The sequence below is a fragment of the Catharus ustulatus genome, chromosome 1 (genome assembly GCF_009819885.2).
Source record: "Catharus ustulatus isolate bCatUst1 chromosome 1, bCatUst1.pri.v2, whole genome shotgun sequence".
NCBI lineage: Eukaryota > Metazoa > Chordata > Aves > Passeriformes > Turdidae > Catharus > Catharus ustulatus.
In genome coordinates, this window is record NC_046221.1 from 154,038,209 (window position 1) to 154,064,799 (window position 26,591).

General features: G+C 37.5%; 1 protein-coding gene across 2 annotated transcripts in view; it reads right to left on the reverse strand.

Moving 5' to 3' along the window:
* The window catches only part of LOC116997784 (adenylate cyclase type 8), a 120,293-nt gene that overhangs the window by 14,260 nt on the left and 79,442 nt on the right, over window positions 1-26,591 (reverse strand). Inside the window, exons 8-14 of one of the 2 annotated variants that reach the window (XM_033062885.1) lie at window positions 23,005-23,202; window positions 16,349-16,449; window positions 12,127-12,328; window positions 9,671-9,760; window positions 8,191-8,363; window positions 5,300-5,381; window positions 746-904 (exon numbers count right to left, since the gene is read on the reverse strand). In XM_033062885.1, the coding sequence (XP_032918776.1) occupies window positions 746-904; window positions 5,300-5,381; window positions 8,191-8,363; window positions 9,671-9,760; window positions 12,127-12,328; window positions 16,349-16,449; window positions 23,005-23,202 (1,005 nt within the window). The remainder of the gene's footprint in view (window positions 1-745; window positions 905-5,299; window positions 5,382-8,190; window positions 8,364-9,670; window positions 9,761-12,126; window positions 12,329-16,348; window positions 16,450-23,004; window positions 23,203-26,591) is intronic. The other variant, XM_033062894.1, reaches the window with a different exon arrangement.

Sequence of the window (26,591 nt, forward strand, 5' to 3'; positions counted from 1 at the left end):
CAGGAATATATCCAGAGGGGTTTGGAATATCTCCAGAGAGGGAGACTCCCTGACCTCTGTGAGCAGCCTGTTCCAGTGTTCCGCCACCCTCTATGTAAAGCAGTTCTTCCTCATGTTGAGTTGGAACATTTTGTGTTTTAATTTATGGACACTGGCCCTTGTCCTGTCCCTGGGCACCACTGAAAAGTGTCCGGCACTACCCTCTTGGTACCTGCCTTAGAGACATTTAAATACATTAATGAGATCCCTTCTCATTCTTCTCTTCCCAAGTCTCTCCTCATAAGAGAGATACTCCAGAACCATAGTAATGTCTTCTTTATAAACACTCATTATGTACTTGAAGACAAAAATGAGATGCTCTTTTAATCTTTTCTTCCTAAAGTTGTATGATCTCAGGTCTCTCAGCCTCTCCTCACACATTATGTGCCCCAGTCCCATTGCCATCCTGGTGATTTATTGCCAGAATTTCTCTATGTGTGGCCCATGTGTTTCCTACTGGGGAGTCTCATGGAAACATCACTCCAAATGTAAAACCAAGTCTTAGAACCTTTATTTCAAAACATGGCTATTTTTCAATATTGATCAGATACCAAACATTGTCAGTGTTTGTGCGATGAATCCTGCCGAGAAATGTTTCAGCAATTTCCTACTAGATCTGCTTTTCTTTAACTAATTAGACAAAAATATCAGGAAACTGACACATACTTCATTAATTAGACAAAAATATCAGAAAACTGACACATACTTCATTATCCCGATCCTTCTCCAGGAAGTGACGGGCAACGTGGCTGGGTAAAATATTCCGTAGCATGTTTTCATTGTGCTCCCTTAGCTCCTTCATTTCATTGATTTCTTCTTTTGCTTGAACACGCCACAGAAAATCCAGCCTTGCTGTGTATTCAAGCTGTAGTTTCAGAAAGAAAAATGAGGCAAAAATAAAACCTGACAAGATAACAGTAGAGATTGTATTGCCATCCTGGCAGGCTGCTGCTGCCATGTAACCAGCTTCAGTGCTGTCTTTGAAACAATTTGATTTTCTTGCCAGAAAAAAGAGATTATTTCTTTGCCTTATGTACAGTGAGACTCTCAGAATAATCTTGAGCAAAATAATATTTGTCATGTTACTGCTATGGTCAGTGGATATAAACCGTCACCAAATTATTTTCCCTTTAAGCATATCTTTATTATTTGGATAATGGAGTCAGACAGGAGATAAGGTATTGGCAGGTATTGGTATGAAATAAATATGTTCCCCTTTTCATAGGTGTCTTCAAATTAAATGAGAAAATTAGCACAAAGCTAACTCTAAACTCTTCCGAGAATGTCCTTCTCAAGAATGAATATCTTTCAGCAAAACTCTGTGTAATCGCCCAAAGTGCTCCCAAAGAGAACGCCCAAATCTGTGGCACAAAAATGATATAGTTCTGCCATTGGGACATGCAGTTATTTGCAATTTTAATCTTGCAGAAAAAAAAAAAAAGAAAAAAGAAAAAAAGGAAAACACTCTATTTGTCATCCCCTGCAATACTCTGCTCCTGTATTTTGGGATCAGAATCTACAATCAGTTTATACATGCAAATTCTCACTGCCTGATACCCATGGCTAAAAACTGAAGTGATTGCCAGTGCAGTGCAGTGTGTGTGCAGAACAAAAGCTGTGCACAGCAGAGCTTATACATGCATACACACATATCCATTGTTTATATATATAAATTCATATTCATTTAAACATGACTGGCAGTTGTCTTCTGGCTGAAGCAGGGACCATGTTGAAGCATCATGTTTCTTGCCTGAGAGGCACATGTGTGTCAGCACATGGACAAGCCCAATACTGCCAGAGATTTTGTGTGCACTGCTCTGAAGCACTTTTAAGCAGATTTCAAGGCAGCTGATACTGTAACTTGCACAAGGGGTGACTTATTAAGCTACAGTATTACTGAAAATGATGAAACTGAAAGAGAAAAATATTTGTGAGGTCTGAGGTGCTCCAACCAGAGATAATAACACCCAACAAAGAAATATATTATACCAGCAAATAGATAAATATTACAATTTTGAGAGACATCAAAAGGTGCTGGGATAGAGGAATTTTTTGAAATACAATTCATGTACCAAACTAAAATAAAGGAGCAGCCTGCAGTGGGTGGGAATGACTAAGAGGGGGTTTAGGCATTGTTTAGTGACTCATCTTGGTCACAGTTTTAGTCAGCAGCAGTCATGAATGGCAAACTCTTCAGGAGAAAATAAGCAAAGCACTTTGCAAGGGACCTTATATGTTGGCTGTACTCTAGGGAGCATTCCTTCCTAAAGGCTGAAAGTGCCTGTGGCTCAATAGAAACTTCCAAAGCCTGTATGCAACTTGGCAGTGATTTACTTGCCCTCTGGCTGCTGTAGCCAGCTTTATAAACAAACTTTTTTCCTACTGATGTTGGTCTTCTATCTTGTAGCCATTAATTCCCTGAATTAATGGCAACAAAAAAGCCTGTCATGAAAGAATATTTAAAAAAAAAAATCAACATTTTTCAGTTTCCTTTGCCCTTATTTTATGCTAGAAGACAGAGCCATACCAGATAACTGACTTTTATTTCTACCAACTAGCTAATAAGAAAAAAATGAACTATAAATTTGCTAGGAGTTCTAAAAGTATCTCAAAGATTGACTTCAAATAGGAGCTGCTGCTGGATTTTCAGTTCTTTGATGCTTCAAGATATTTAATTCTACTACAATAAGAGCTTGGCAAGAAACTGTGGTGGTTTTTCAGAGCTGATTTTTTTGTGCTGCTTTACAGGGAAATGTCACATCTCTAAGCCTAGCTCAGAATAGCAACAGCTAATCTTTAAATTTTAGATAACATCATTGGGGTTATTTATGATCACATTTTAATATTAAATGCTTTTCTTTCATCATGGACTACCAAGATGACACTGTCAGCTCAGAAAGAAAGGAGTGATATAAATGAAATTTCAAAATAGAAAATATTAAGAAGATGCTTTGCTAAGTTCTTCTATTTGCTAAAACAAAAAGAATTGTAGGGTTAGTTTAAGGTTTGTTGTTTGATTGTCTAAAGAAATATTTCTGGATTTAAATCCCAAAGTGTCCATGTTTTCCTGCCCTGACATGTAGCTTTAAGAAACACCTCTAATTACAAAAGTTAGTGAAGAAAAGAGAGATGTATTACACAGAAAACCTAAAATGATGTTCACTACGTGCTGCACTAACCAACCACTCTGCAGAAAATTGCCACATGCAAAAAAAATAAATCTAATAAAGTAGTACCACACACCCTTTTCTCAAACATAATTTTTAATTTTGGGTGCTAAATATGGCACTAACTTTAAATCACAATGGATGAAAACCAATGGTCAATTATTAAAAAATGGAAGGTCCATAAATATTATCTTACAAAAATAATCCTTTTCAGTAAATCCATTTAGAATAAGACAAGTTTTAAGCTATTCTACTTCAGAATGCTTTTGCAGCTTGTGAGATGGGAAGATGTGCTGGAGGATAGCTTTATTGGACTTAATTGCACCTCAATTTACACTTTTGAAGAGTTTTCTGTTTTTTTAATGTCATTTGAATGAAACCCATATTTTTATATATATATATATGAAGTTGGCAACTATAGAGAGATCTTTAGGTCAACTCTATAATAAGAAATTAAACAGTTCAATGAAATGTTCCTGAACTCTGCCATTGGATGCTGTTAAATTGATAGACTGGCCTTATGAATCATTTGGGAGAACATGCAGGACTGAGCACATCTCAGGGACCATTTCCAAGGGCAGCTTTAATGCAGCCATCCTGTTTTATGGACCAAGAAAGGTTAATAAAATGGAAAATAACTTGTGCTTTGCTTACAGGTCTCTGAGCTGGAAAACACTCCTAAACACCTCATATCAGGTTTTTGTAGAAGACAGACATTTACACTCAGCATTGGGATCCTGAAGAGCATTGCTTGAATTCTGCCTAATTCTTACTCCACCTAAACTCCTTTAGTGCTGTTTTTCTTAGTACCTTGGCTGATTCTCAAGCCTGAGATTTTTATCTTGACATATGTTAATAATCACTGGGAATACTATAAGGCTTATCACAAATTTGAGTTATTGCAGTTCTTATTTGTTCCATATTTCTCCTAAGTGGACTTTGTCTTGATAAAGATATGTCACAGTTCATTAATCTCCATCTAATTTAAATCCGTGCACTGTGCAAAACTCATTTCAGCCCTTGCTTCCCCTACTCACTCATTCCTCATTCCCTCAAAAAGAAAATAAACAACAGGAAAATTAATAGAATATTTAAATTTTGGCTTCTTTTTGCTCTCCTCTGGAAGGAATGGAGGCTCTAACTTCTGGAACAGCTTAGAAAGTTATTTAATAAAGTGTATAATATTGTCTTATTCATCACAGCATCATTCCTCTCTTACTGCCTCATTCCAGGAGGGCTGAGAAATGCTGGAGTTTTTCAGCCTAATGGTCTTGAGGGGAAAATCTTTAGGCAAGTCAGCAATGCCTAGAGGCAACTGTGCTTGGTGCTTTCTTTAATACAGCATGGCCCTTGCTTTTTGTGATCAGAAACTGCCTCAACTCAGCATGTTTGATCTCCAGAGCTTGAGAGCCAGAAACACTGTGGAGAAAACCCTCTGCTTCAGCTGGTGTTCCATGCATTTTACATCTAAATTTTCCATAATTCTCTCTCCCTGTGCATTGTGTATGTGTTCCTGAAATACTCAGGAATTCCTGCTTGAGGATATCAGTCCTAAAGCTCTGGGACCCCTGAATCCTGTTTAAGATCTAGGTCCATGTGGAAGGATTCTTGTAAGTGGTCCATGACACAGATGAGTAAGTACTGGTACTTTACCCAAATTTTCCTCATTTCCTCAAGTCTGTTTTTTTAAAATTTATAAACATAATAAGCTATTTCACTGTTGTTTCATTATTAACTGGTTTTTATTCCCTTTCTGTATTTTGGGTTTATGCCTGCTCAAGTGCACTGAAGCTGTCAGGTGCCTCCAGAACTGCACATGTGTCTAAAATAATGGTGTGCTGTTTGTTCCTTCAAATTGAGAATCAAATATAATTTGAGTATTGCTGAATAGAATATTGCACATGTTTTTTAAGAATGCTAGGCAATGTCAGATGTGGGCTTTCTTTAATCAGATTCTGCATATGGTTTATTAAATTGCAAAAGGTCATGTTCTCAAGAGAGTAAAAAGGCAGATGGTATTTCAAAAATAATTGTTGTCACATCTTGTAATTGCAAGGGACAAAGGGAAAGGTTGAAGGAAATGTTTGCATTACCTGTTGACCATGATAAAACACAGCTAAAAGGAACATTGCCATCAGTAGTAAAGATGCCTCCTTTGTACCCAGGAAGTCTGTGCTGGAAAAAAAACCAAACACACAACAAAGTAAAATACAGTTATTGATTTGTCAGTGTTGTTATTGTTCAGAAGTTTCATTTCATAAGTGGTAATTCTTGTTGTTCTTTTAAAAAAATCCACTGTATTTGAAAATTTAATTTAGCAGTAATTAGTTCAAGAGAACAGGAGTGTAATTGGAGAGCTCCTTGTTTGGAAACACATCTTAAGCAACTAAATTGTAGCCTACAGGAGGTACACAGGAGGTGATGAGCTTTCACTTTCAAATGTGAAATGCAAGCTGTGTGTCAGCTCAGTCTCTTCCTGGGAGCCTGGAAACAGCCCCTGTGGAGTGCAGGAGGCAGCTTGGGGGGAGAGGTTGAGGTGGAGCTGACAAAGGGAAACTTCCAGGCTGTGAAAGTAAAAGCCCAGTGAACAAGGCTAGAGATAAAGGAACTCCAGGGCAGGAGCTGAAATTAAATATCCCCTGTTGTGAGAAGGGTTTGGAGATAACAGGAATATAGTGTCGATTAAAAGATGACCAAAAAAATGGCAAACAGGGGCTAGGGCTGGTTTTACTGAGCTACAAACAGGAGCAACCTGTGACAAGGGAGGGAAAGGAAACCCTTGCAGACCACAGGGAAGCAGAGAAGATGAACCAAGCAGGTACTGGCTGTATGAAATCTGCTGTATGAAATCACTGAGGTGCTGTGTATGGAGCACAAAGTTTAAAATAAAATGAAAGGGGTTAAAAGCATAACAGGGGGTTTCAAATATTGAGAGAAATTATAATTATGTGGAAAGATGAATAAAAACTGAAGAAAGTATCTCTGTATGCCAGGTTTTTTCTAAAAAAAGCATGTTTCCCAGGGAAAAGACAAAAGAGGTTGGGGAACTGGTAGAGACAAATGTATAGTAAAGCAAATGAGAGAAAAAAAATTGGAGGTGAATTGAATAGGGATACTTGTCAATTATTTTGGTGAAGGGAGATGAGAAAAGGAAGTTGTTATGTGGTGATAAAACATTGAAATTAAAAAATAAATAAATAAATAAGCAAAGGAGAACCAGAAATTGGAAAATATTTTGGGACAGTCTCTAGTCTGCCTTGAAAAAGCAAAGTCCAGATACTGGATCTATTTTCCATAGTAATTTTAAAAGAAGTATTGGGTGATATTTGTTGGAGTAGGACTCCTATGACAGAGAAATTAGAGAAAGAACAGAACTTGAGACTAACCCAAAAGGAGACTTTCTAGTGAGGGAGATAACTGAACTGACTTTGTGCTCCTAATGAATTTACTGTGCTGGAAATGTGCTGCTGTGGGATGAGTCATCAGTACAGAGCAAGAGCAAGCAGGAAGTATCCTTGTCATCTGCAAATATGCTGGAATTCAAATGTTTCCTATTTTGAAGTTGCCCTAAATGCAACTCCAACTGAACACATTCCAAAAAGGACCCCTTGTACACTGGCTAGAGACAAGAGCCTTAAAGGTCTCAGTTATAAACTCACTTGTTATTGCATATTGTGGTGGTGTAGCTACATCCACCATAGCTGGATGAGTTTTGTAAGGAGTCGCACACCCTTTTATTCAACTGATTTATATAGCTAAAAAACCCAAATAATTTTCAGGGCACACAACCTTGAACTTCATTCTCCCTAATATCAGAGCTTAAGTTGATATCCTTGTTGTGAGAGTGGACCATCTAAACTGATTTTCCTATGTGTTGGCTACTCAGGGAATATTCCTGCCTCTTTCTCCCTCTTCTATGATAACAGTCACCAGAGAGTTTCATTGTCACAGGGAATAGAGGCTACTTTGAATTCTTCAAGATTTTCACACAAAAGAGATTCTTTGCCATGCCTGGTTAGTGACAATTATCATGATTTCTACTTCTAGTTACTTAGCCGAAGTAAAGCTTACTGCCATTTGTCAGATTTGCAGGGTCTGCTCTGGATATATGATATGTCTGTACAATGATAACTAGCATTAGAAAAAGGAATTGCACCCCAAATCTCTGCTACTGTAGGAAGCAAGTAAGGAAAAAATATGTGTCACTGTGTGTAAGGATGGGGCTGTTGTGAGAATTAATTGTGCTGCAAATCCATGCTTTTCTCTCACTCTGAGCATCTTCATCTGCTCTTAGAAGCACAAGCAAATGCAGCTCTACACTGCTCAAGTATCAGACTGAAGAAGTGCTTTCCTGAATGATTTAAATTACTGCTGCTCTAGATTCAGTTATTGCAACACTAAGTGAACCTCTGACTCTGCAAATCTTTGTGGTTCTTCTCTTCAGTTCCTCTTTCTGGGAAAAACCTGAGAGGAGGAGGAGGAGGTGGAGGAGGAGGAGGAGGGGGAGGAGGAGGAGGAGGAGTGTGTCTTCCAAGCACTCTCCTACTAAACAGGATCATTCATATGTTCCTTATATCTTTCACAACTGCACATTATTTGTTTGGATTTCATTCTGAAAAATCAATTGTTCACTCCTGGTTTTTTTTAATCTGAGAGGAATTTTTCAGTTGGTATCTCTGGAGCTTTCAAGAATAGAAATGACCAAGGTATGGCAGTGCAATGCATATTTATAGTCAACATTGATAGACTATAGGAGACATAAAAGACAAATCTTGCTCAATATTTAAATTCCCTATGAAATGAACATTTTAATTAAAAAGCTTGAGAAATAAACAGATTATGAATAATTTTGAATTAGTCATTGCCTGTTGCAATGATCACTCCATATTTAACTATGCTGCTATCCAATACACTCACACTCTGGCAAGGCTTGAACCAGCACCTTAAGAAAAAGCAGTTCCTGAAGGGGGTTGTGAACACTTACTCTCCATTGTGGTTAAAGTTGTCATATTGCAGAAAAAGGGAAGCATAAATGGTCTCAGTTAGTAGAGAGTAGATTGCAATCATGATGAGAAGTACTGCCAGCTTCAGGACAGAGTTGAGGCGAAGAAAAACTGCACAAGTCACCATTGCCAGCACACCAGTGAAGACAAAATACTGAACACAAAACACAACTGGTTAATTTTGCAGATCAGAGATAAGCATCTATGTAACCAGAAGTATGGAAAGATTATTTTGGATTTCAATGCTCAGCTAAGTCTTCTTAGGGCCCAGGGCACTTTGAAAATAAGGCTTTTGCTGAAATATGGAATTACAAATTCTCTATTTTTCATGCTACGTCCATGTCAGCAGAGATTATTTTCCATGTTTTTATGGCATTTTCATTGCATTATAAGTGTAATGGCATCCTCTGTAGTTAAAAGAGGAAAGGGAGAGATGCTGCATGCAGTAGTTTGCTACTGAAAAGTCAACTGGGAGAAAACAATTTATATTCCTTTGGAGCCTAAATTTCCACAAGAAATACAAAATACTCAGGATGGGATAATCACATTTCTACTTTAATTCTTCCCATGCTACTGAAGAGAGAAGATAAAGCCACAGGTTTCAACATTTTTTTTTTTAATTTTTAATATTGTAGGTCTAGCTTGGTTACATTACTCTCTTAAGATGTGATGGCAGGAAGTTTTATTCATATCTTATTTTCTAATCTTTTCATTGCCTAATTTTTCTCAATGATTAGTCATCTGCCAAATGCAATCCATGCAGCTGATACTGGACAGAAAGAGACAATCATGGTCATGAGCTGTTCAGACTGAAAATAGCAACATCAACACCCACAGTCCAAATGTAGTTTAAATTAACTCCAATCACACAGCTTTAGGAGCAATAGTATTAATTTTTCTGGGTACAGTTTCTCTTTAGTGCAGTTTCTCTGTAGGAAAGTCTGCATCCCTGCTGTTTAGAGCATATTGCTGGCAGTATCATGACACTGCCATATGACTTTCTAAGCAACATACTTCTCTTATCTGCACATGACCAACACATCGATTTTGTTGCCTGCTTGCTCATCTTAGAGAAGATTTCCTTTTTTTTTTCACACTCCAAAACCAATCTTAAAATAACCCAGTCTAACTACTGTTTTTGTCATGTAAGAAATTTTGCTCTCCATTACATTCATGCAAATTAGGTAGCGTGTTTTATTGCACTAGGCTCATTGAATCATTGCTGGGTGTGTTCCCAGCATAAAGATTCTGTATAAAGTTCAAAGGTTAAATCTTATTTGTAACGCCCCATTAGATCATAAAGTTATTTCCTCTGTAACTAGCCTCTGCTTTTTCTATCAACACATGGTTAGATGAAAATGTTCCCTTCTTCACAGAACCCCTGACTCCACCACAAGGTAGTGGTTGCCGTAGAACCTTGGTGGAGCCACACCTCAGATTCAAAAGTACCCACAGAAATACCTCAGGACAGGAACAGATGTCTGTAAAAGAAGCAGAGGAATTGAAGGTCTGGTTCTTCAGGGCTATTGGTTTGTCAAAATCACACCACAGCTGTGAAGAAACAAAACACAGTCAGGGCTGTATTGTGCACTGGTGACTAGTTCTTGTCTGGCTGGGTTCAGGGGTGGGACTGGCTGACCTGCTGCTCTCCACACCAGCCCCCAGCTGGTTCCAAGGACTGAATAAAGGGATGGTAAGAAGGAATACTGTGGAGATGAAATGGAAAAGGGGGAGGTGTTTGTGCTGCAGACATTCTGCATCTGAAGAGCCTCCCTATGGGCTCTTTCCAGAGCGGAAAGATGAGCTCCTCTGGAATTTCCAGAGGAGTGATATTGGACCCCTAAGAAGCACCTCTGAAAGTGCTTAGACTTTGCTATAAACTATAGAGAAAATTATTTAATTTGGAGCATAAAATCACATTAAATGTGTGCCCTTTCTGCAAGCTGTTTTCATCTGCTATGGATAGTGTTATCCTTTTGGATATGGGACATCCATCCTTCATTTTCATGATACCACACAAACCTGTTTGTACTAAAACATGATGTGGTCCCAGAACAGCAACTGGGATGCTTAGAATGGAAGGGAATAAAAATTCACTCATGAAACAATGGTTCTGATAGTGTAATATTGCAATTTGCTGTTATGACCTTCATTCATTTGAATGGTATTTCTAACCAAGAGCATTAGATAAAAAGAAAACAGCAGTGTCAATTTGGAATATATTATGGTTTTAGAATGAAGGAAAAAATCAATAATTATTTCATGTTTTGACAATTAAAGCAGATGGAGTCTCCTGTCATATATATTTATTTACTCTGGATGATTATAATAGGTCATGCCATCAACCTGGTGTGTACAGGCTAGTTAGAGCTCTATTTTTCCAACAGTTAGAGAATTCATTTAATGAGGCCCAATTTCTTATCATTAAATTCAAATTAATTTTGATCTAAGGACTCTTTTGTTTGTTCTTTTACCCACTCAGCCATCTCTGCAGTGCAGGAATATTACCTGGCTGGCTGTGCACTCTTCTGTGACACCAGACAATTAATGGTACCTTCTAAAAATTTATAAGGTATACAGCACCTCTTTGCAGGGTAGAATGTCACAACAAGTACAGGTGTTTTTTAAAAAGACTTTCAGGATCAGAAACCTAGATTTATAACAATAAGAATGCAGTTAAGGCTCATAAGACTCATTTGCCTCCCTAATGAAACCAAAGCTTTATAGATCTTAGAAAGCCTCTGATTCTTAGACCCCTCCAGTTGGCTGCATTTGAACTCAGCAAGCACACAAAGCTGCAAGGCTGAGATGCACTGCCTGTTCTTAAATGCATGCAACTCCCTTCTGAACAAACTAGTATTATGGAAGAACTTCAATGCATAAAACAATGAGATTATATTAATGTTGTCATTTCCTATAGAAGTCAGGACTCAGTGACTCAAGTCATTGTCCAGCTAAATATATGACAATACATATGACTGCTGTTTTATAGAAAACTGATGTGACAGAAAAAAGTAATAATTTTATTTTGGCTGTCTTTGGATTAGCTAACCCAGAAAATTGCTGAGGACACAGTCTCAAAGAAAAAAATGCACAAGAAGTCAGGGGAAGTAACAAATTGTAATTCTACAAAATCTTTCCTGGAAGCTATTTGTTAGACATGATTTTAAAACCTTTAAATTCTAATACACCACTTAGTGATTTATATTTGTAATGCACTACTGTCCTTTTCTTCAGGATGTTTTCAGCCCAATTGAACTTCCTGACATTTACTGTATTTGTATTTTTTTGCAATGATAGAACTGGATGGCTGCATTTTTCTTTTTTTGACTAACTCTTACATCAGTGATACTTCTAATCTATCAGTGAGATATTTACCACATTCTTGGCTCAGCACCTGTCAGGTTGTCTGACATTATAATTTATGCAAAGCTCTCTCATGTTGCTGAATTCATCAGGATAATCAGGGCTGTATTGGAATTTTTGAAATTATTATTTTAGCAATTGTTTTATTTTTCTTAGTAATCTAAATAATAGTAGAACTCCAAGATGAGCTGAGAACTTATGAGAGGAGGAATTTAATATCCATAAGTGTTTTTTTGGATTGACAGTCTCTAAGAAAGTATTTCAGCATGTCAGAAAATTATAAGTGGTCCTCAAAGGGTGGATAGATTGAATAGAAAGTCGACAAAAGGTTTCAAAAATAGATGATACTCAAGAGGCAGAAATATTTAGATATTTCAGAAATACATAGATTAAGCGATGGATTGAATTTCCTGAGGCTGTGATGCGTTGCTTTTTTATGTTCTCTAAATCACAGCTGGCTTATAGACATAGTTAGCAAGTCCTGTAGCAATCTTAGTAATTCATAAATCATCTTTTCCTGTATAATATTCCTTGGTTCACTATAAGCTTACAATATTGATGATGGCTCCAAGAAAATTAATCAGAATGGATGCAAATATAATGACATTCCTTGCCAAGTAGGTCTCATTAATCCAGCAGCAAGTTTTCCGGAGCATTAAGGGTAAACATTTGTAATCCTCTGCCGTAGTTATCAGCACGAGAGCGGAGTGCAGCATAATCAGGATAGAAAACTGAATGACCATTGGTATCACTCTGAGGAAAAATAAAAAAGAGAATACAACATTAAACCCCAACACAATCAGTAAATCAAGGGAAAAGCTGGACAACATGTCCATGTAGAACTAGCCAAGGCAGTCAGGAGGGCTCATCCCCTGTGTAGTTTTGGATACAATTCACCTCCCTGCACTGTTGTCTCAGATCTATGCAGACCTTGAGATTCAGATTGACTCATTCTCCAGTGGCTATACTTTGATCCCAGGTTATGGGCGCTGACAGAGGTCATGCAAGATTAATTCCCTTGGTTTCCCCCAGTACAGCAGCATTCTGCAGCAGCCTTCTTGCTTTGCAAAGCCAAGTGCCTGTGATCCGATTTGGAACTGATAGTTCTAACTATAGCTCAGCTATATATAGACAGTCTATACAGGCTGGTATAGCCTACCAGTTCTGCTAACCTAGCCTGATCTGGCTCTGAACAAAAGCAAATTCAGGCCTTCACAAAAATTAGGATCAAGCCTCAAGAGGTCCAGCCTGAGGACACTAAACATTAGTTTTTATTTTGGACTGCTAAACTCTACATGTAAGTCCCATGTTATTGAATTAAGGTACTATAAAGGGGGTATCTACACACTAAGCATCTAAGTCTGGCATATAAACCCAAAACTGCAGAATAACCTGCTTCTGTGCCTGAGAAACTGAGACCTCGTATTTGTTCACAATAAATTTATAGGCAACAAATTTCTTTCCACTTTAGCTGTTCAGTGGAAGATTAATGTGTTTGTCTCTTGCCTAAGCCTGCTTGATTTAAAAACAAAACTGGAGGTGGCATAATATGACCTCTCAGATGAACAATCCAGTATCTCTGTTAAGATTTTGATGGGAGCATGCTGATAGGAACAAGTACAATAAAATGCATAGACAAGGTCAGAGGAAACCAAACAAAAAACCACAATAATTTTCTGCCTGTGAATTTCTCCCAGAACTCAGACACCTGGCTTGGATCACCCCTTCGTTCAAGAGGAGATTCAAGACCAATTGATTTTCTTTTTAGGGGTTCTCTTATTGCCAAGATCAAGTGAAGTTTAAAATGAGCTTGCCTTCACTCTTCCTCTTATACAGTCCCAAATCAACTGATTTAAGCTAAAAGGAAAACTTATGTAAAACAGAAGATGCAAGTGTTTAAATTAATAACAGTTTGAAATCTGCTCTTCTCCTTCACAAGAATAACCCAGTGAAAAATGAGCAGAAATAAAAGTATTTCAGCAGTCTACTCTAGTAAAGCCTTCTGTCCATGTGAGCATATAAATAGTTCATTGCAGGAAATTAATGAAACTCCCAGGCCTCTCAGATGGAGAAGATGAATCACTGCAAGGTTGGCAATGTAATATAATGGTTTAATAGAGGACAATTATGATAAAAAATGTGGCATTAATTTATCTGACTTACAGTAATTTCCCCAACTCCATAATTCAAAGAATAAAAACTATTGCAAAGGTTTCTAAATTCAGGGCATCTGCCCTGTCAGGGAAAAATGTATGAATGGATCAAATATTTATCCTTAGGGAGATAGATATAAACTGAGATAAAATTCTGAAACTTCCATACACATTAGATTTGAGATATGATTTCCTCCTCTAACACGCAGAATAAGGTAAACTCTGTGGGAAACTCCCCGAAGAACCTTAGTAATATATGTTCTATGACAATTTAAATAGTATTTTCATCAAATTTTCAGAAACCAAAAGACTCAGCTCAAAAAAAATCCACACACCTACTTAAGCAAAAACAAAATTTCATTATTTTTCAACAGAAATCTGAAGCATTCACTGAAAAATTCTTACATATGTTTCTAAGAAATGGGTAAGTTACCATGAGGACTGAATTATAGTTTGTTAGTGGTTTCATAGAAATTATTTCCATGGTTTTCCACCCTAGTGTTTTACTTCTCTGATATTTACCAGAGGTGTAACAAGTGAATATGCAGTTATTTCAAGGATTCTCTGAATCCAAATCCTGTCTAATTTTGTGATAGTTTGTGCAATTGCTCATGCCTTGAACTGCTTTTAAAACTGGAACTTAGGAAATTTGAACTTCCACATTATTTTCTCATCCAATATGTTTAAGCATATTGAAACCTTCTCACTCAAAACCCCTATCCTGTTATTTTAGGGTTGCTCATCTGTTGACAGGCATGCTTTTTAAAAAACTGAAACACACTTTTCGAAGAGAACATGAAAAAAAACAAGACCAAAATTTGTCTCCTTAAGCCTTGACAGTGATCTTCAGCTCCTGATAGAACATAGGAAACACCATAAAACACCCAGGTGTCTCCAAAATTTCTCTCACAAAAGGGGTACTGGTAAATATCCTTTCCCTAAATATCTGCCCAGGTTCCAGCAATCAACCTTTCAGGGTACTCTTGAAGACAAGATCATATATTTTTAAAAATCTCTGCAGATCTTTTCTTGTAGGCACTTATCTACTCTTCATTTTGACCTATTTGTATTTGCAGCCTCCCTAACATTCAGGGACAAAAAGGTCCTCAGGGAAAAACACAAGACTTCTGGCAAGATGAGAAACTAGGAGGTGAGACAGCTGCAGGCAATGTGTTTGTGTGACTCCTCCCCCCTCATTCCAATGACACTGGACACCCTCACAAGAATTAACAGAGATGAATCTGTGAATCTGTGCAGATAGAAAAAAAAAAAGGGGTTTTTTGTTTGGGTTTTTTTGTGTTTTTTTGTTTTGCTTTGGGTTTTTTTTGTTTGTTTGTTTTTTGTTTTTTTGTTGTTACACTGGTATGTCAGTGATTGATATAGCAGCAGAAATCTCTTTGGAAAACAGGTTCTGTTAATAAGACCCATAAATCTTCTTGTACATATGGAGGAAAAAAATAAACAAACACACAAACAAAAGCATCTACCAGAAGTGAAGAACTTTAAATGTGTATTGGGAGCTGTTCTAGAGGAAGCAAACTTACTAGGAGCAATATAGCACGAAAGGAAGTTCATATACTACTCTGGGTACTGTCTCAACTGAGAATTACCAAAAATATGAGACACCACTGCTGCAGAATGTAGCTGCCTGCCTGCACTTGACCACCACTGGTGTTCTCAGACATCAACTGGTAACTCATGCCTTCCAGAGATGATCCAAGAAATCTTGCTGCACTACTGTAACACAATAAATATCTTATTTCTTGTACAAATAATGTATTTTCAAAGTTACTCTACCATCAGCCATAAGTTAAGGTTCATCTGAGTGCTAGAAACTACCTGAGAAATATGTTTGTTCATCTGGGCATTTCTCTTTTAACATTTGTTCTGTCAAAGACCAAATGAGACCAGAGAATTGTTATAGTGGCAGTCCTGTTCTGGAAAACTGACCTCAGTCCTTGCACATACTCTTGTGATCTCATTATTAAATTGTAGACACAAATGTCAAATGATAGGTTTGAGTCTGTGAAATGTGGACACCGAGGTCTCATCTATGTCACATTTTCATCACCTTGATAGGAATATATTGCTTGGTCAGCCCCAAAGAAGAGCAGAAATGAAAACAGATCTACCAGATCACCTCTGTGCTTATTAATGGCCTGAGACTGCTTTTCCCAGCTGGGCAAATCACACTGTCAGCAGCAGAGCAAGCAGTACAATTCTCTTACAAAGCATTTATGAAACAAAACCGGGAGAGTCACTGATACCCAAGGAATTATCAATCACTGAGCAAAGAAGCCCAGCTACTGTTCTGGAGCGTGTTTCACCAGGACACACTGAGGCAAATTTTTGTAACCCAAAATTTCCACTTAATTTGGCGGTATTCTACTCGAAAACATAACAACATAACATCAGTACACGCTGCTGTCTCACTTGAAAACATATAGCTGCAGATGATGTGGTAAAAAAGCAGTATTGCAAAAAAGTCAACAAATATTTCCAAACACTTCTGAGGAGCAAGCAGATTTTACTGGTTCGTTGCACATCAATCCTAAAAATGTTATTCCACTGTGACCCCAAGAGTGCCTTCAAATATATAAAGATATATTTCTGTATTTACCTGGAAGAAGGGAGCAAGCTTTGGATAGCGGTGATAAATACAAGAACAATAAATGCACACACCAAGTTTGATTTGAATACTTCGTCCCGCATTTGAGAATACTAGAATTAAAAAAACACAACAAAACACACACAGAAAAGTAAATTAGCTGTTAACATATGCAGTAGTTTCATTATGGCTGATGTATATAGGAGACATGGGGAAAATTAGCACAATGCACCAAAAAAATCAATAACCTGAATTTTTGTTTTAAAATCAAACCCATCAAATAAATTGTTAATAATCTAGTAAAATACTTTAACCAAGAGAGCAAAACTCCGTAATTTGCAATACAAAATTGTTCTGCTTAGTTAAAAATTACTTACTTTAAAAATCCTGAAGTAGATACCAGGAGCTTGTACTGCTGAGTAGAATACTAAATATTTAATTGCTTAATAAAATACTTAAAACCAGAGAAACCATGAATTTCCTCGCATGAAGACAAGCACTAGAGTCATCTGTGACTCTGCATGCATGATGGCACAGAGATGTCTCCATGATGACCAAATTGAGGCTGCCCTGCTATTTTTTTCTCATTTTTTTTTAAAAAGAAAATTACATAGTTAAAACATTCTGTAACTATTTGGCATGCTGGAACTCTGTATCCTAAATTACTCAGAGGCTGTGTGGAAACTTGACAGTATGGGCATTCTCCAAATGTAAAAGAGGTCCATTATTATAAATATTTATTGAAAAAAGTTACTCCAGCATATCAAACAACTGAGGATGCTATCAGGTTCCTTCTTTATGGGAATTACTAAGAAATGGAGTAACAGACACATGGATAGACCACAGTAGATCAGTTAAAGTGGAAGTATTAATCAAGTCCTCAGCTGTTATCTATCATTGCTAATTAAATTAAAGTGCAGCTTTTTACAGCAGATGAAGATTAGTCCATAGGAATACTTTTTTGTAATTCTCTATAACCTTTATAGATGACACCAAAGTTTCTTTGTCTTACAAGAAATCCTGCAAAGGCTTTTCCCAGGCATTTTTCTTCCTCTGAAAAATGACTTCATTTTTTTTAAACCTTTTCAGTTGTAAAGGGGTTGAAAAAAAGATTATAAGAGTCAAAGCAATATCAGATACCAGAATCTCTCTTGAGAAATTTGGAAATAGGGAAAACTGTTTTAATAAATGGCTAGAAAGCATTATAACATTTAAAAAAAATAAAAATAAATGTGTCAAGAACATACACTGAGAGAGCCCAGCTATGAACTGGATTTCATAGCTAATTTGCTCTTGAAGGAAGATCCTAGCTAGACTTGGAGTATTTTCCCTACATGGACTTTGGTCAGGACATCATCTCAGCTATAAGCATCTGGTCAAGACAGTCTCAAGCTCCCAGATGGGAAAAAGCTTTCTCACTTCCCTGCTCCATTTTTCATGAGTAAAAGAGGGTGCTTATTTGTTGGTGTCTCCCATTTTAACTTTCCTCCTCCGTGTGTCTGCTGTTGGCAGCATAACTGGCATGATTTTTGATAGTGCTCACAGGCAATTCCACTTCATTTTGCTGCTGGAGCCCCAGAGGCACTGACCCTGATTTCATGTGCAAGGAAACAGAGCTGCATCAGTCTGCATAAATATAGGGAAAAAGAAAGGTATGTTCCTTAAAATATAACATGAAATCCCAACTGTTCCATAGGGAAATTAAGGCAAACTAGATGAATGAAACACAAACATAGAGTGGCCTGCTGTGTTGAGCATTATGCCAAAAGGATGGATGCTGTGTTCTAATCAGTAACAACATTGTGATGAGGAATTGTTGACATCCCTTGGCAGCACTGACATAAATGATAAACGTAGCAGTTCTGTAGCAGTCTACCCCTTAATGACTTGCAGAAATAATTGAAGGACTGACTAAGCCTCAAGGCCCTTCAAAAAACATGGGGAGGTTTGTAGCCAACCAGAGCTGTGCAGAGTGCTAGGAAGAACTGTGATGTGACCCTGTCTGCAGTGCAAAGCCTCACTGCAGCACCCCACAGAGCCCCCTGTGCTGGCATGGCTCACTCAGGGCACACTGAAGGCTCCCATGGGGCTTGGGCAATTTTCCTGCACTGTTGGGAGGGAACAGTTTATCCATGTGCTTGCCCAGCCTGCTGGCTGAAGCTGAGAAAGGTTTCTTGTGGTTTCTTCTGTTGAGTAATGCTGCTTACTCCTCACCTCTGTCTTCCAAAGCTTCTTTGAAAGGGGAGCACCAGCAATATGACAGGCTTCACATGTTCCCCTAAAGAAAATGTTTGTGCACTGGGGAGGAAGGATTTTGGTCTTATCCTCACTGCTGCCCTTTGACTCAGATAGGACCTTACAGATGAAAAGGGAGGCCAGGTTTTTTCTTCACCAGAGTAATGTTGGAAAAGTTTCTGCAGTACAGGAGAGGGACAGAAGAATAAGTTTCAAGAAGTCTAAGCAAAGAGAGAAAATGAACTCTTGAGAAGACCAAAGAGTAGACAGAGATCCAATTTCTGACCAATGACAGAAAAGTTGCTGAACAGGCACAGAGTTTGCCCAGCATTTCTTGCAGACCTTGCAAATGGAAGTTTCTGAGTTGAAGGATGGAGGTGATGCCTGTGTCTGCTGAGATACAGCAAGCAGGAAGAGCAAAATTGTTTTCCTACTCATGTAATTTCTATTTATCTTACCAGTCAGAAATTTTGAAAGAGAGAAACTCAGATATTTTGGTCTAATATTTGAACTAAGAAAATGTGTACTTTGAAATTCAAAGCTCTTTTGATATTTCCAGTATGCTCACCTTACAGAAAATACGTAAATGTTTCATGTCTAAGCCCAGCCTGTTTTCTAATCCAAGTACAAATATGCAGGAAGACTTTGAATATCTTTATACAAATCTTTACATTGGAAGCTTCCTTTAATAAATCCCTACCAGCATGTAAAATTCCCTGTCCTGTGCCTCTGCTTTACCCTGTACGAAAGTACATGGTATGGATATTTTCGCTGATATTTAGGGAGATCATCATGCTGATACATTTTAATTATTGGAAAAATCTGAAGTTGTATCAGATTTTCCTATGAGCTATTATATATTTGGAAATTTTAGTATCTTTTCATGCTACCATCAGAATTACTTTCCTGTGGTGAGTTGCTCTATCTGCCTACATGCTATTTGTGAAAAAAAACAAAAACAAAAACAAAAACAAGCCTCTAGCAAAATTGAGGGTGAATGGTTTCTAAATAACATATTGAGTGTTAATGATTGAAACACAGGTTAGTAATGACTAGTCTGTTTCAGTAAAGAATCTATAAAATATACCAGGTGGGGTCCTGCACAAATCCTCTGAAAAATGAAATATTGCAGAATTCATATGGAATTACACATAAAGCCTCAGAAAGATAACCCATTCTCTAATGCAACTGCTACTGCTTGCTGTGGAATACACTCTCATCCTATCACCAGAGAAGGACAAAGAGCAATGAGATAAGAGAGGAGTGGCAAGATGTTCCGGTGGCTTAAACTGCAGTGACATAGCAGTTTTCTAAACCACTGTAAACCAGGATCTGTGCTACCTCCATGGTAGTTTTTTTTATGTTGATTCCAGACTTTTTTTGGGATCCTTTTCTAACCTTTTGAAGTCTTAAAGGAAGAGAACCAGAAATTTCATGTCTGGTGTAAACCCAATACCTGGAATTGCTTTATAGCGAAAAAGTTCAAACCAACCCAGACAGTTCAAGCAGAAGTCCAGTAGAACATTTCAGATCCATTCATGTCACCCCATGATCCTCCATCATGGTAGTCCTGTTACTAATGCAGGGGGAAGAAATATAGTTTGTTGTTCATGTGGGTACTTACTTTTCTGTCAATTGAAGTGGAGAACATTAACACAATTCTCACTGAAAAAAGTAAAGGTAACACTTCCAGGCCAGCATCTCAGCTATGAGTGCTGGTGTTTCTGTCTCCTCAAAAGTGTGAAGTCTGGGGTGAGAGGCACTTACAGATTATAGACATGAGTATTTAGAGATGCCAGTGCTACCTGAAAGTGTGATGGCTAAATGAGAGGGCACAGGATTTTACATGGGGGAGGTTATTTTACTTCAGAGCTCCCTCTGGCTTGAAGCTGTCCCTGTTGAGCAGAAGGTGAGTGTCAGCCAAGGTTGAGAGGGGATGCCCACAGACACTGCTGGCTCTCAGCCACACCGTGGGGAGCAGCTCAAGGTGTTGGTGTGGAAGGTCATGTAAGCAGTTCCAAAATGTTAATGGCTAGACAAAAACCCATAATTCCAGACTGAAAGGTTAGGGGTGAGGGGAGCAGAGGGAAAAGGCTGCTGAAAGAGCTTAGTGATACTCTAGTTTAAACCTGAGTTTGATGAGTTTTCCAAATGGACTGGAAGAAAGGAGAAAGTGGTAGTAACAAGATAGCATGGAGGAAATAGCTACTATCTAATGCTACTACTATCTAATGATTCAAATATTACTTTCTCCATCACTTCCTGTAACTCATGACTGATAGCTAAGGTTGTAAGGACAAACCTGCAATTACTGCATGAGCATGCAGGAAGGAAGGGACATTTCCCATTCTACAAGACAATTTCTCCTGTTTACAAAATAAGGACACTATGATTCATGGTCCTTAATCCACATCATTCCTTTGTATCCGGGTACATTTCCCATCTGAACACATTTGTGATGTCCCAGCACCCTGAACAGAAGCAAAGAGGTTGCTGACCAAAGGCTGTCCAGCTGTTGGAGGTGGATGTGCCAAAACAAATAAAGCAGTGGTGATATTTTTAAAAACTTTACTCCTTTTTAATATGAGAAACCAGATTAATTTATGGAACAGAAAGAAGACTCAGTCAGCTTTGCTGAACGGATTTTATGTTTCTATTCCCTGTGCCTACTGGTTGGGACTAACACCTAAGGAAATATTGAATGAAAGCATAATTCTCCAAACACTGCAGCTCAATTCTATATTGGAAACGGCCTACTGGGAAGAAAATGTATCAAACTTGCTACAATGTTGAGTTTTAAATAGATTTTTTTTCATTCAGGTGCAATTAAGAACTTTATTAATATTTTAAATCTGACCTACGTCATGTGATGGATTAGGGCATGGATCTTCTTTAAGTTCCTTAAATTGCATTTAAATTGAATTCTACAATTCTCTTATAGCTTTTTCTTTGTGGCTGACAAGTGTGAAATATAAAATAATAAGAAAATTTGTATTCTGGATATAGGATCTGATTGTGGGCAGTGCTCCTTTACCCCAGTCCATGCTCAGGCCTTGTGTCATTAAATAGTGTAGTAGGGCCAGGTGAACCACTGGCAAGTTTGCTCATTCATCAATCCTTTGTGACCAGGCTGTTTCTTCCTTCGAACAAAAAATTTCAGATTCATTCACCATAATTTTTTATCTTGTGTCTTGAAAAGATTAAAGATTATTCCTGACTTTTGGAACTTTATGTATTAATTTACATGATCTTGGAAATCTTGAATTTTGCTTCCTCTGAGTCCTTGCCAGATTTGTATGATGACTGAACTGAAAGAAATGCCTTCATATCTTCCTTTTCACAAGATAATTATTTGTGGATAATTTGGTTTTGGGGGTTCTACCTTGTGTCTCAATGTAAATATCAGCATGGGGAAATGCAATCTTGTGTTTTTGTTTCAGCAAACATTTCTTGTTTCTTCTACAAGATTACTAGTGCAATATGGGCTTAGATATACTTTAAGCAGAATTTTTCTTTTCCAGTTGTCTTGATAAAAATCTTCCTGAGGACTAGTCTCTCATAAATCAAGTAAAAATATCTGTTTTCCAGTGGAAGTTAGAGTGATGATGGAATTGTGGGCCTCCATGCTTCCAATTCCTCACTATTTTTATTTCCTTTCAGACAAGTGCACATAGTATTGCAGACCCGCCGTTGCTGCACTGTCATAACATATGAAATTATCAATGAAAGTCAATGAAATTATTTGAGATCTGGGCAACCTCTCCCTGTGCCATCAGCTTTCAAGGAGTGTTCTCTGATTATCTTATCTTTTAAAACTTATAACTTACATCTGGATGGAACCTGAAAGGGAAGTTAATGAGATCATATTGCTGTTGAGAAGCAACAAAGACATGAACCATATTTAGCTCTTAGAAACAGGTTTTTAAAGAAGGATATTTAAAACAGAGAGTTGAAAAATTACTGTTGACTTCAAATAAATATTGCAGCTGCACAGAGGACATCAGAGGGATTCTATGACTAAATGGAAGGAACATATCTATATAAATATAGATATGTATTTATTGAATAGAAATGTCAATGTATTTATATGCTCAATCATATTTGGTGCCAAAGCAACCTGTCATCTGACAAAAACTGCTTGTACTCGATACCAAGTTCAACCCGGCCAGTGATTATTGTTTTCAGAAACTGAGTTTGCTCACTGAACATATTTTCCAACAACAAGATGAAATCTTTTCAGTATTATAACACCTGCATCGTGTCACTGTATGTGAACTCTAGCTCAGCCCCACCTGCTGAAAACTGAAACCAAATGAAAAAGGAAAACAAAGCAAGAAAAAAACAACACAAGCCAGAACCTACAGCTTCTCTACTTCAGTGAACATTTATTACAATTTGAATTGTGAATAATGCAGCTACCAAGCCCCAGCTACCTTATGCTCCAGGCTGGAGTCTTTAAACATCAGTGAAAAAGGCTTGATATGCTCTCTTCTCAACTTATCGCCACTCCGTAAGTCGATGGTGTGCTCTATTCGCTTGTTAATTTCCTCAGGCCCAGACTGGACATGCAAAGCTTGTGCAAGATGGTTTGGAAGCAGATTTATTGAATTTCTTGTTAGGGCAGCCAGAGTCTAGGGGAAAGCACATGCAAACAGAATAAACCTGCTGGTCCCCTTGGGTTAAAAGTGCAATGTTTTAGTTCATGTTGCATTGCAAACCATTACAGCATTCCATGCAATTAATCCAATGAAATCTGTAGAAATGTAAAATAATAAGTCTGTTCCTCTAAACACATACAGAACATTAAGGGGAGCATTTCAATGCTAGAAAGTTTGTTGCTGCAATGAGCATTAGGACTATATTCCGCTTTCCAAATCTGATCTTGAATTATTCAAGCATGCAGGAGGGGAGAACACACACCAAAATCACAGCAGGGTATCTGACTCAATGGTGTGTTTTAATAAATAAGAATGGAAGCCATATAAAACAAAACCCACAAAACAGGAGTAATGAAGTTTTTCTTATCTCAAAGTTACTGGATGTGTGTAGTTAAGGAACAGATCACTTAGTCAGGAGTGAAGAAGGTGACATTTCTGATTACTTCAGCATGGGTTTTCAGATAATATGTTCTTCTTCACTACTGCTGTATTTTAGCCAATCTAGATTACAGTTAGGCTATATGATTTAATGTAACTGTAATTCATATTATTATTTAAAATATCATCTCAAATGCATTATTCCTTTGGTATTTCAATGACTAATCAAAGGAAAAAATAAAAGTACTTTTGCTTCACAAAGGAAATCTAGCAGATATAGTATGAAGGGTGTTTCATCTCCAGCAAAGAGTTAGTTTGCTTTCATAAAGAGAATAATTCATTCCCATCTCATGGTGCCGTTTCATGGAACAAACCACAGTGAAGCAGCTCTTTCCCACTTGAATGGGAAAATAAACTCTACTACTGCAATATTCCCAAGGGTTAAGAAATGTTAATGAATGGAAAGGATGTGAAACTTCATACATCATAGCATAAGACAGTTCAGCATTATTATGGGTGGAAAATAAAATTCTGCCTGAGGAAAGTTATTCCATAGGTCCTTCCTGAAAAGATCTTCAGCTCTATCTCCTATTGAGCATTGTTGAAACAGGAGCTTAGAATGTTTTGTCACCAGATGCCCCTGGAAAGCCAATTCTTTTGTATCACAGGATTACATTGGGCAAATGCAGGTTTCCCTTGTTGATATTCAAACTAGAGTCAACAAACATATTCCAATGAATCTTGGACAACACATTAAAACACAGGAAGGGTCTCAGGTACCCACTGCCAAAGCCCAGGTGACAACTGTCCTTACAATCCTAAAACCAAGTCCATGGATTCCATGGTCACAGATAGTATTTCATTTTCCATGTTACTATCAGTAATTTAAGATCTCAAAATACAGGCAGAAAAGCATGTCAGGACTGAAATCTCTCTGTTTAAGTGAAAAGCAGTTTTCCTGTTTCTTTAGTAGAGAAAGGACTTCAGTAGAGAAGGTTTGGGAAGACACTTTGCTCGAATCCTCCCTTCTTCTGTCTAGCAAATCAGTATCATCAATATTAGGAGAAAAAAATAGCATCAAAAGCATCAAAGAAATTTTTCTCATCCTTAGGTTTCAGATATGTCTGAATTTATATATTGGCCTTGGAGAAAACAATCAAGGCAAGTGGATAAATGCTGTATTATTACACACTGTGACACTATTTTAGTTTAAATACTCCTATCTCTTTTAAAATGAGCTAGGAAGAAAAGCTTTTGTCAATTTTTGGTGGCAGAAAGGGTATGAGTGTGTTTGAAGTCCCTGTTAAAGGATAAGATCACATCAGATGGTGGTGTGTGAATTGATTCCTCAGAATTATCTTGTATTTCTGCTTCTGCACTGGAAACGAGGGTGGAGAATGTCCCTAAGGTTTTTGATGAGCATTTTGTTTTATTTATATTAGGAAAATAATCTCAGTTCATCCTGATAAGCACTATGTTTTGGTTAAAATTCTGTTTTAAGCTGCGATTGATATGAAGGCTTGTCTCCTTGCTGAATGTATGAAGTGTTTTATAAGTCATGGTAGATGAACATGACATAATATCACCACTATGGCCATGGTGCCTGTAGTATTTTGCAAAAATTGACTCTGAATTTGCATTTATATTCCCAATATAACAAAGAAATTCATATTTGTGTTTCATTGTTTTCTCTCCTTTGCATACATGCACATACTTAAGAAAACAGCTTCCCTGGATTTAGAAATAAAACCAATGAAAAAACATCATGCAAATTATTGTCTCAGGAATAACTTCTAACCACATTTTGTCTCTTATCCCTCTATTTGCTCTGCATCTTTTAAGACTTCTTTATGCAAACACAAAGAAATATTGATTCTTCCTATTGTCTCTCCTACACTTTTGAGAGAAGCTCTATGGAAGACACAGTTGTCAGTTCTACAATGGGCTTTTGAAGTTTTCTGATGCTGACATTAACCATTCATCATACAAGAACAAACAAAAAAGTTCTGTTAAAAAAAAGAAAAAAAAGCAATAAAAAGCCTAGCCAAACTTGCATCTGAAACTGAAAGAAGATGAATTAAAACAAACAAATAATAAAACTCCAACTTTAGACACATTTTATAGAGACTTTAAAAGGTAGCATAGATTAAATTTTACTTCCTTCCTGGGAAGTTTTCCTGCAAAAAGTCCAAGCATCCTGCTCTCAACAAGAAGGGAAACTTTTAATTTGTGCCGTTTAGAAAACCTTTGGAAGGTTTCAGATTATTTTTTCCATACTGCAAGCATCAGGTTTTGGAAGGAACTGAATTCCACCCTTTTGTTTAGACTTGTCTGTCACCTGGGCAGTCTTTTGCTGTAATTTCTGTGCTCACTGTTAAGCTTCACTGCAACCACTACTAAGGTACACCTATAGAAGACAGACATTTTAATATGCTGTTTTTCCTAATTCACATCCTGACAGGCCCATCAGGTGCCTCCACCAGCACATACAGTGACCATGTTATGCTTTCAACTCCTCCTTTTGTAAGGTACATGGAAGAAATCCAACTTAAATAGCCATTAATTCATTCTAGAGGAGGAGGCATTTATTCTCTGGAAGTAAAATAATTTCTGTCCAATTTTCTTTGCCATAATAAAGAAGCCCAGACACTTGTTTCAATAACAGAAACCTCCATTTATAGTGTGCATGTCTGAATTTCAGACAGGAGCTTCCACCCTTGGCTTACCTCATGATCAGAGCAAGAGCATGAAGTGATAACTGGGCTGTAGACAGGTGTAGATTTTGCTAATTTCTGTGACTGCCTGCATAAAAAGTGGTTATTTTTTTCTTATATAAACACATCTGCAGTTCAGTGATTCAGGCTGCTCATAGAACATAAGTTTGAGGTAATGAGTATGGATTGGGATAAATCTGAGTTTGGCTTCAGAACACCCCAGAGATTTCTTTTCACATGCTTTCTAACATAACTAGAGTCAAAAGTAAG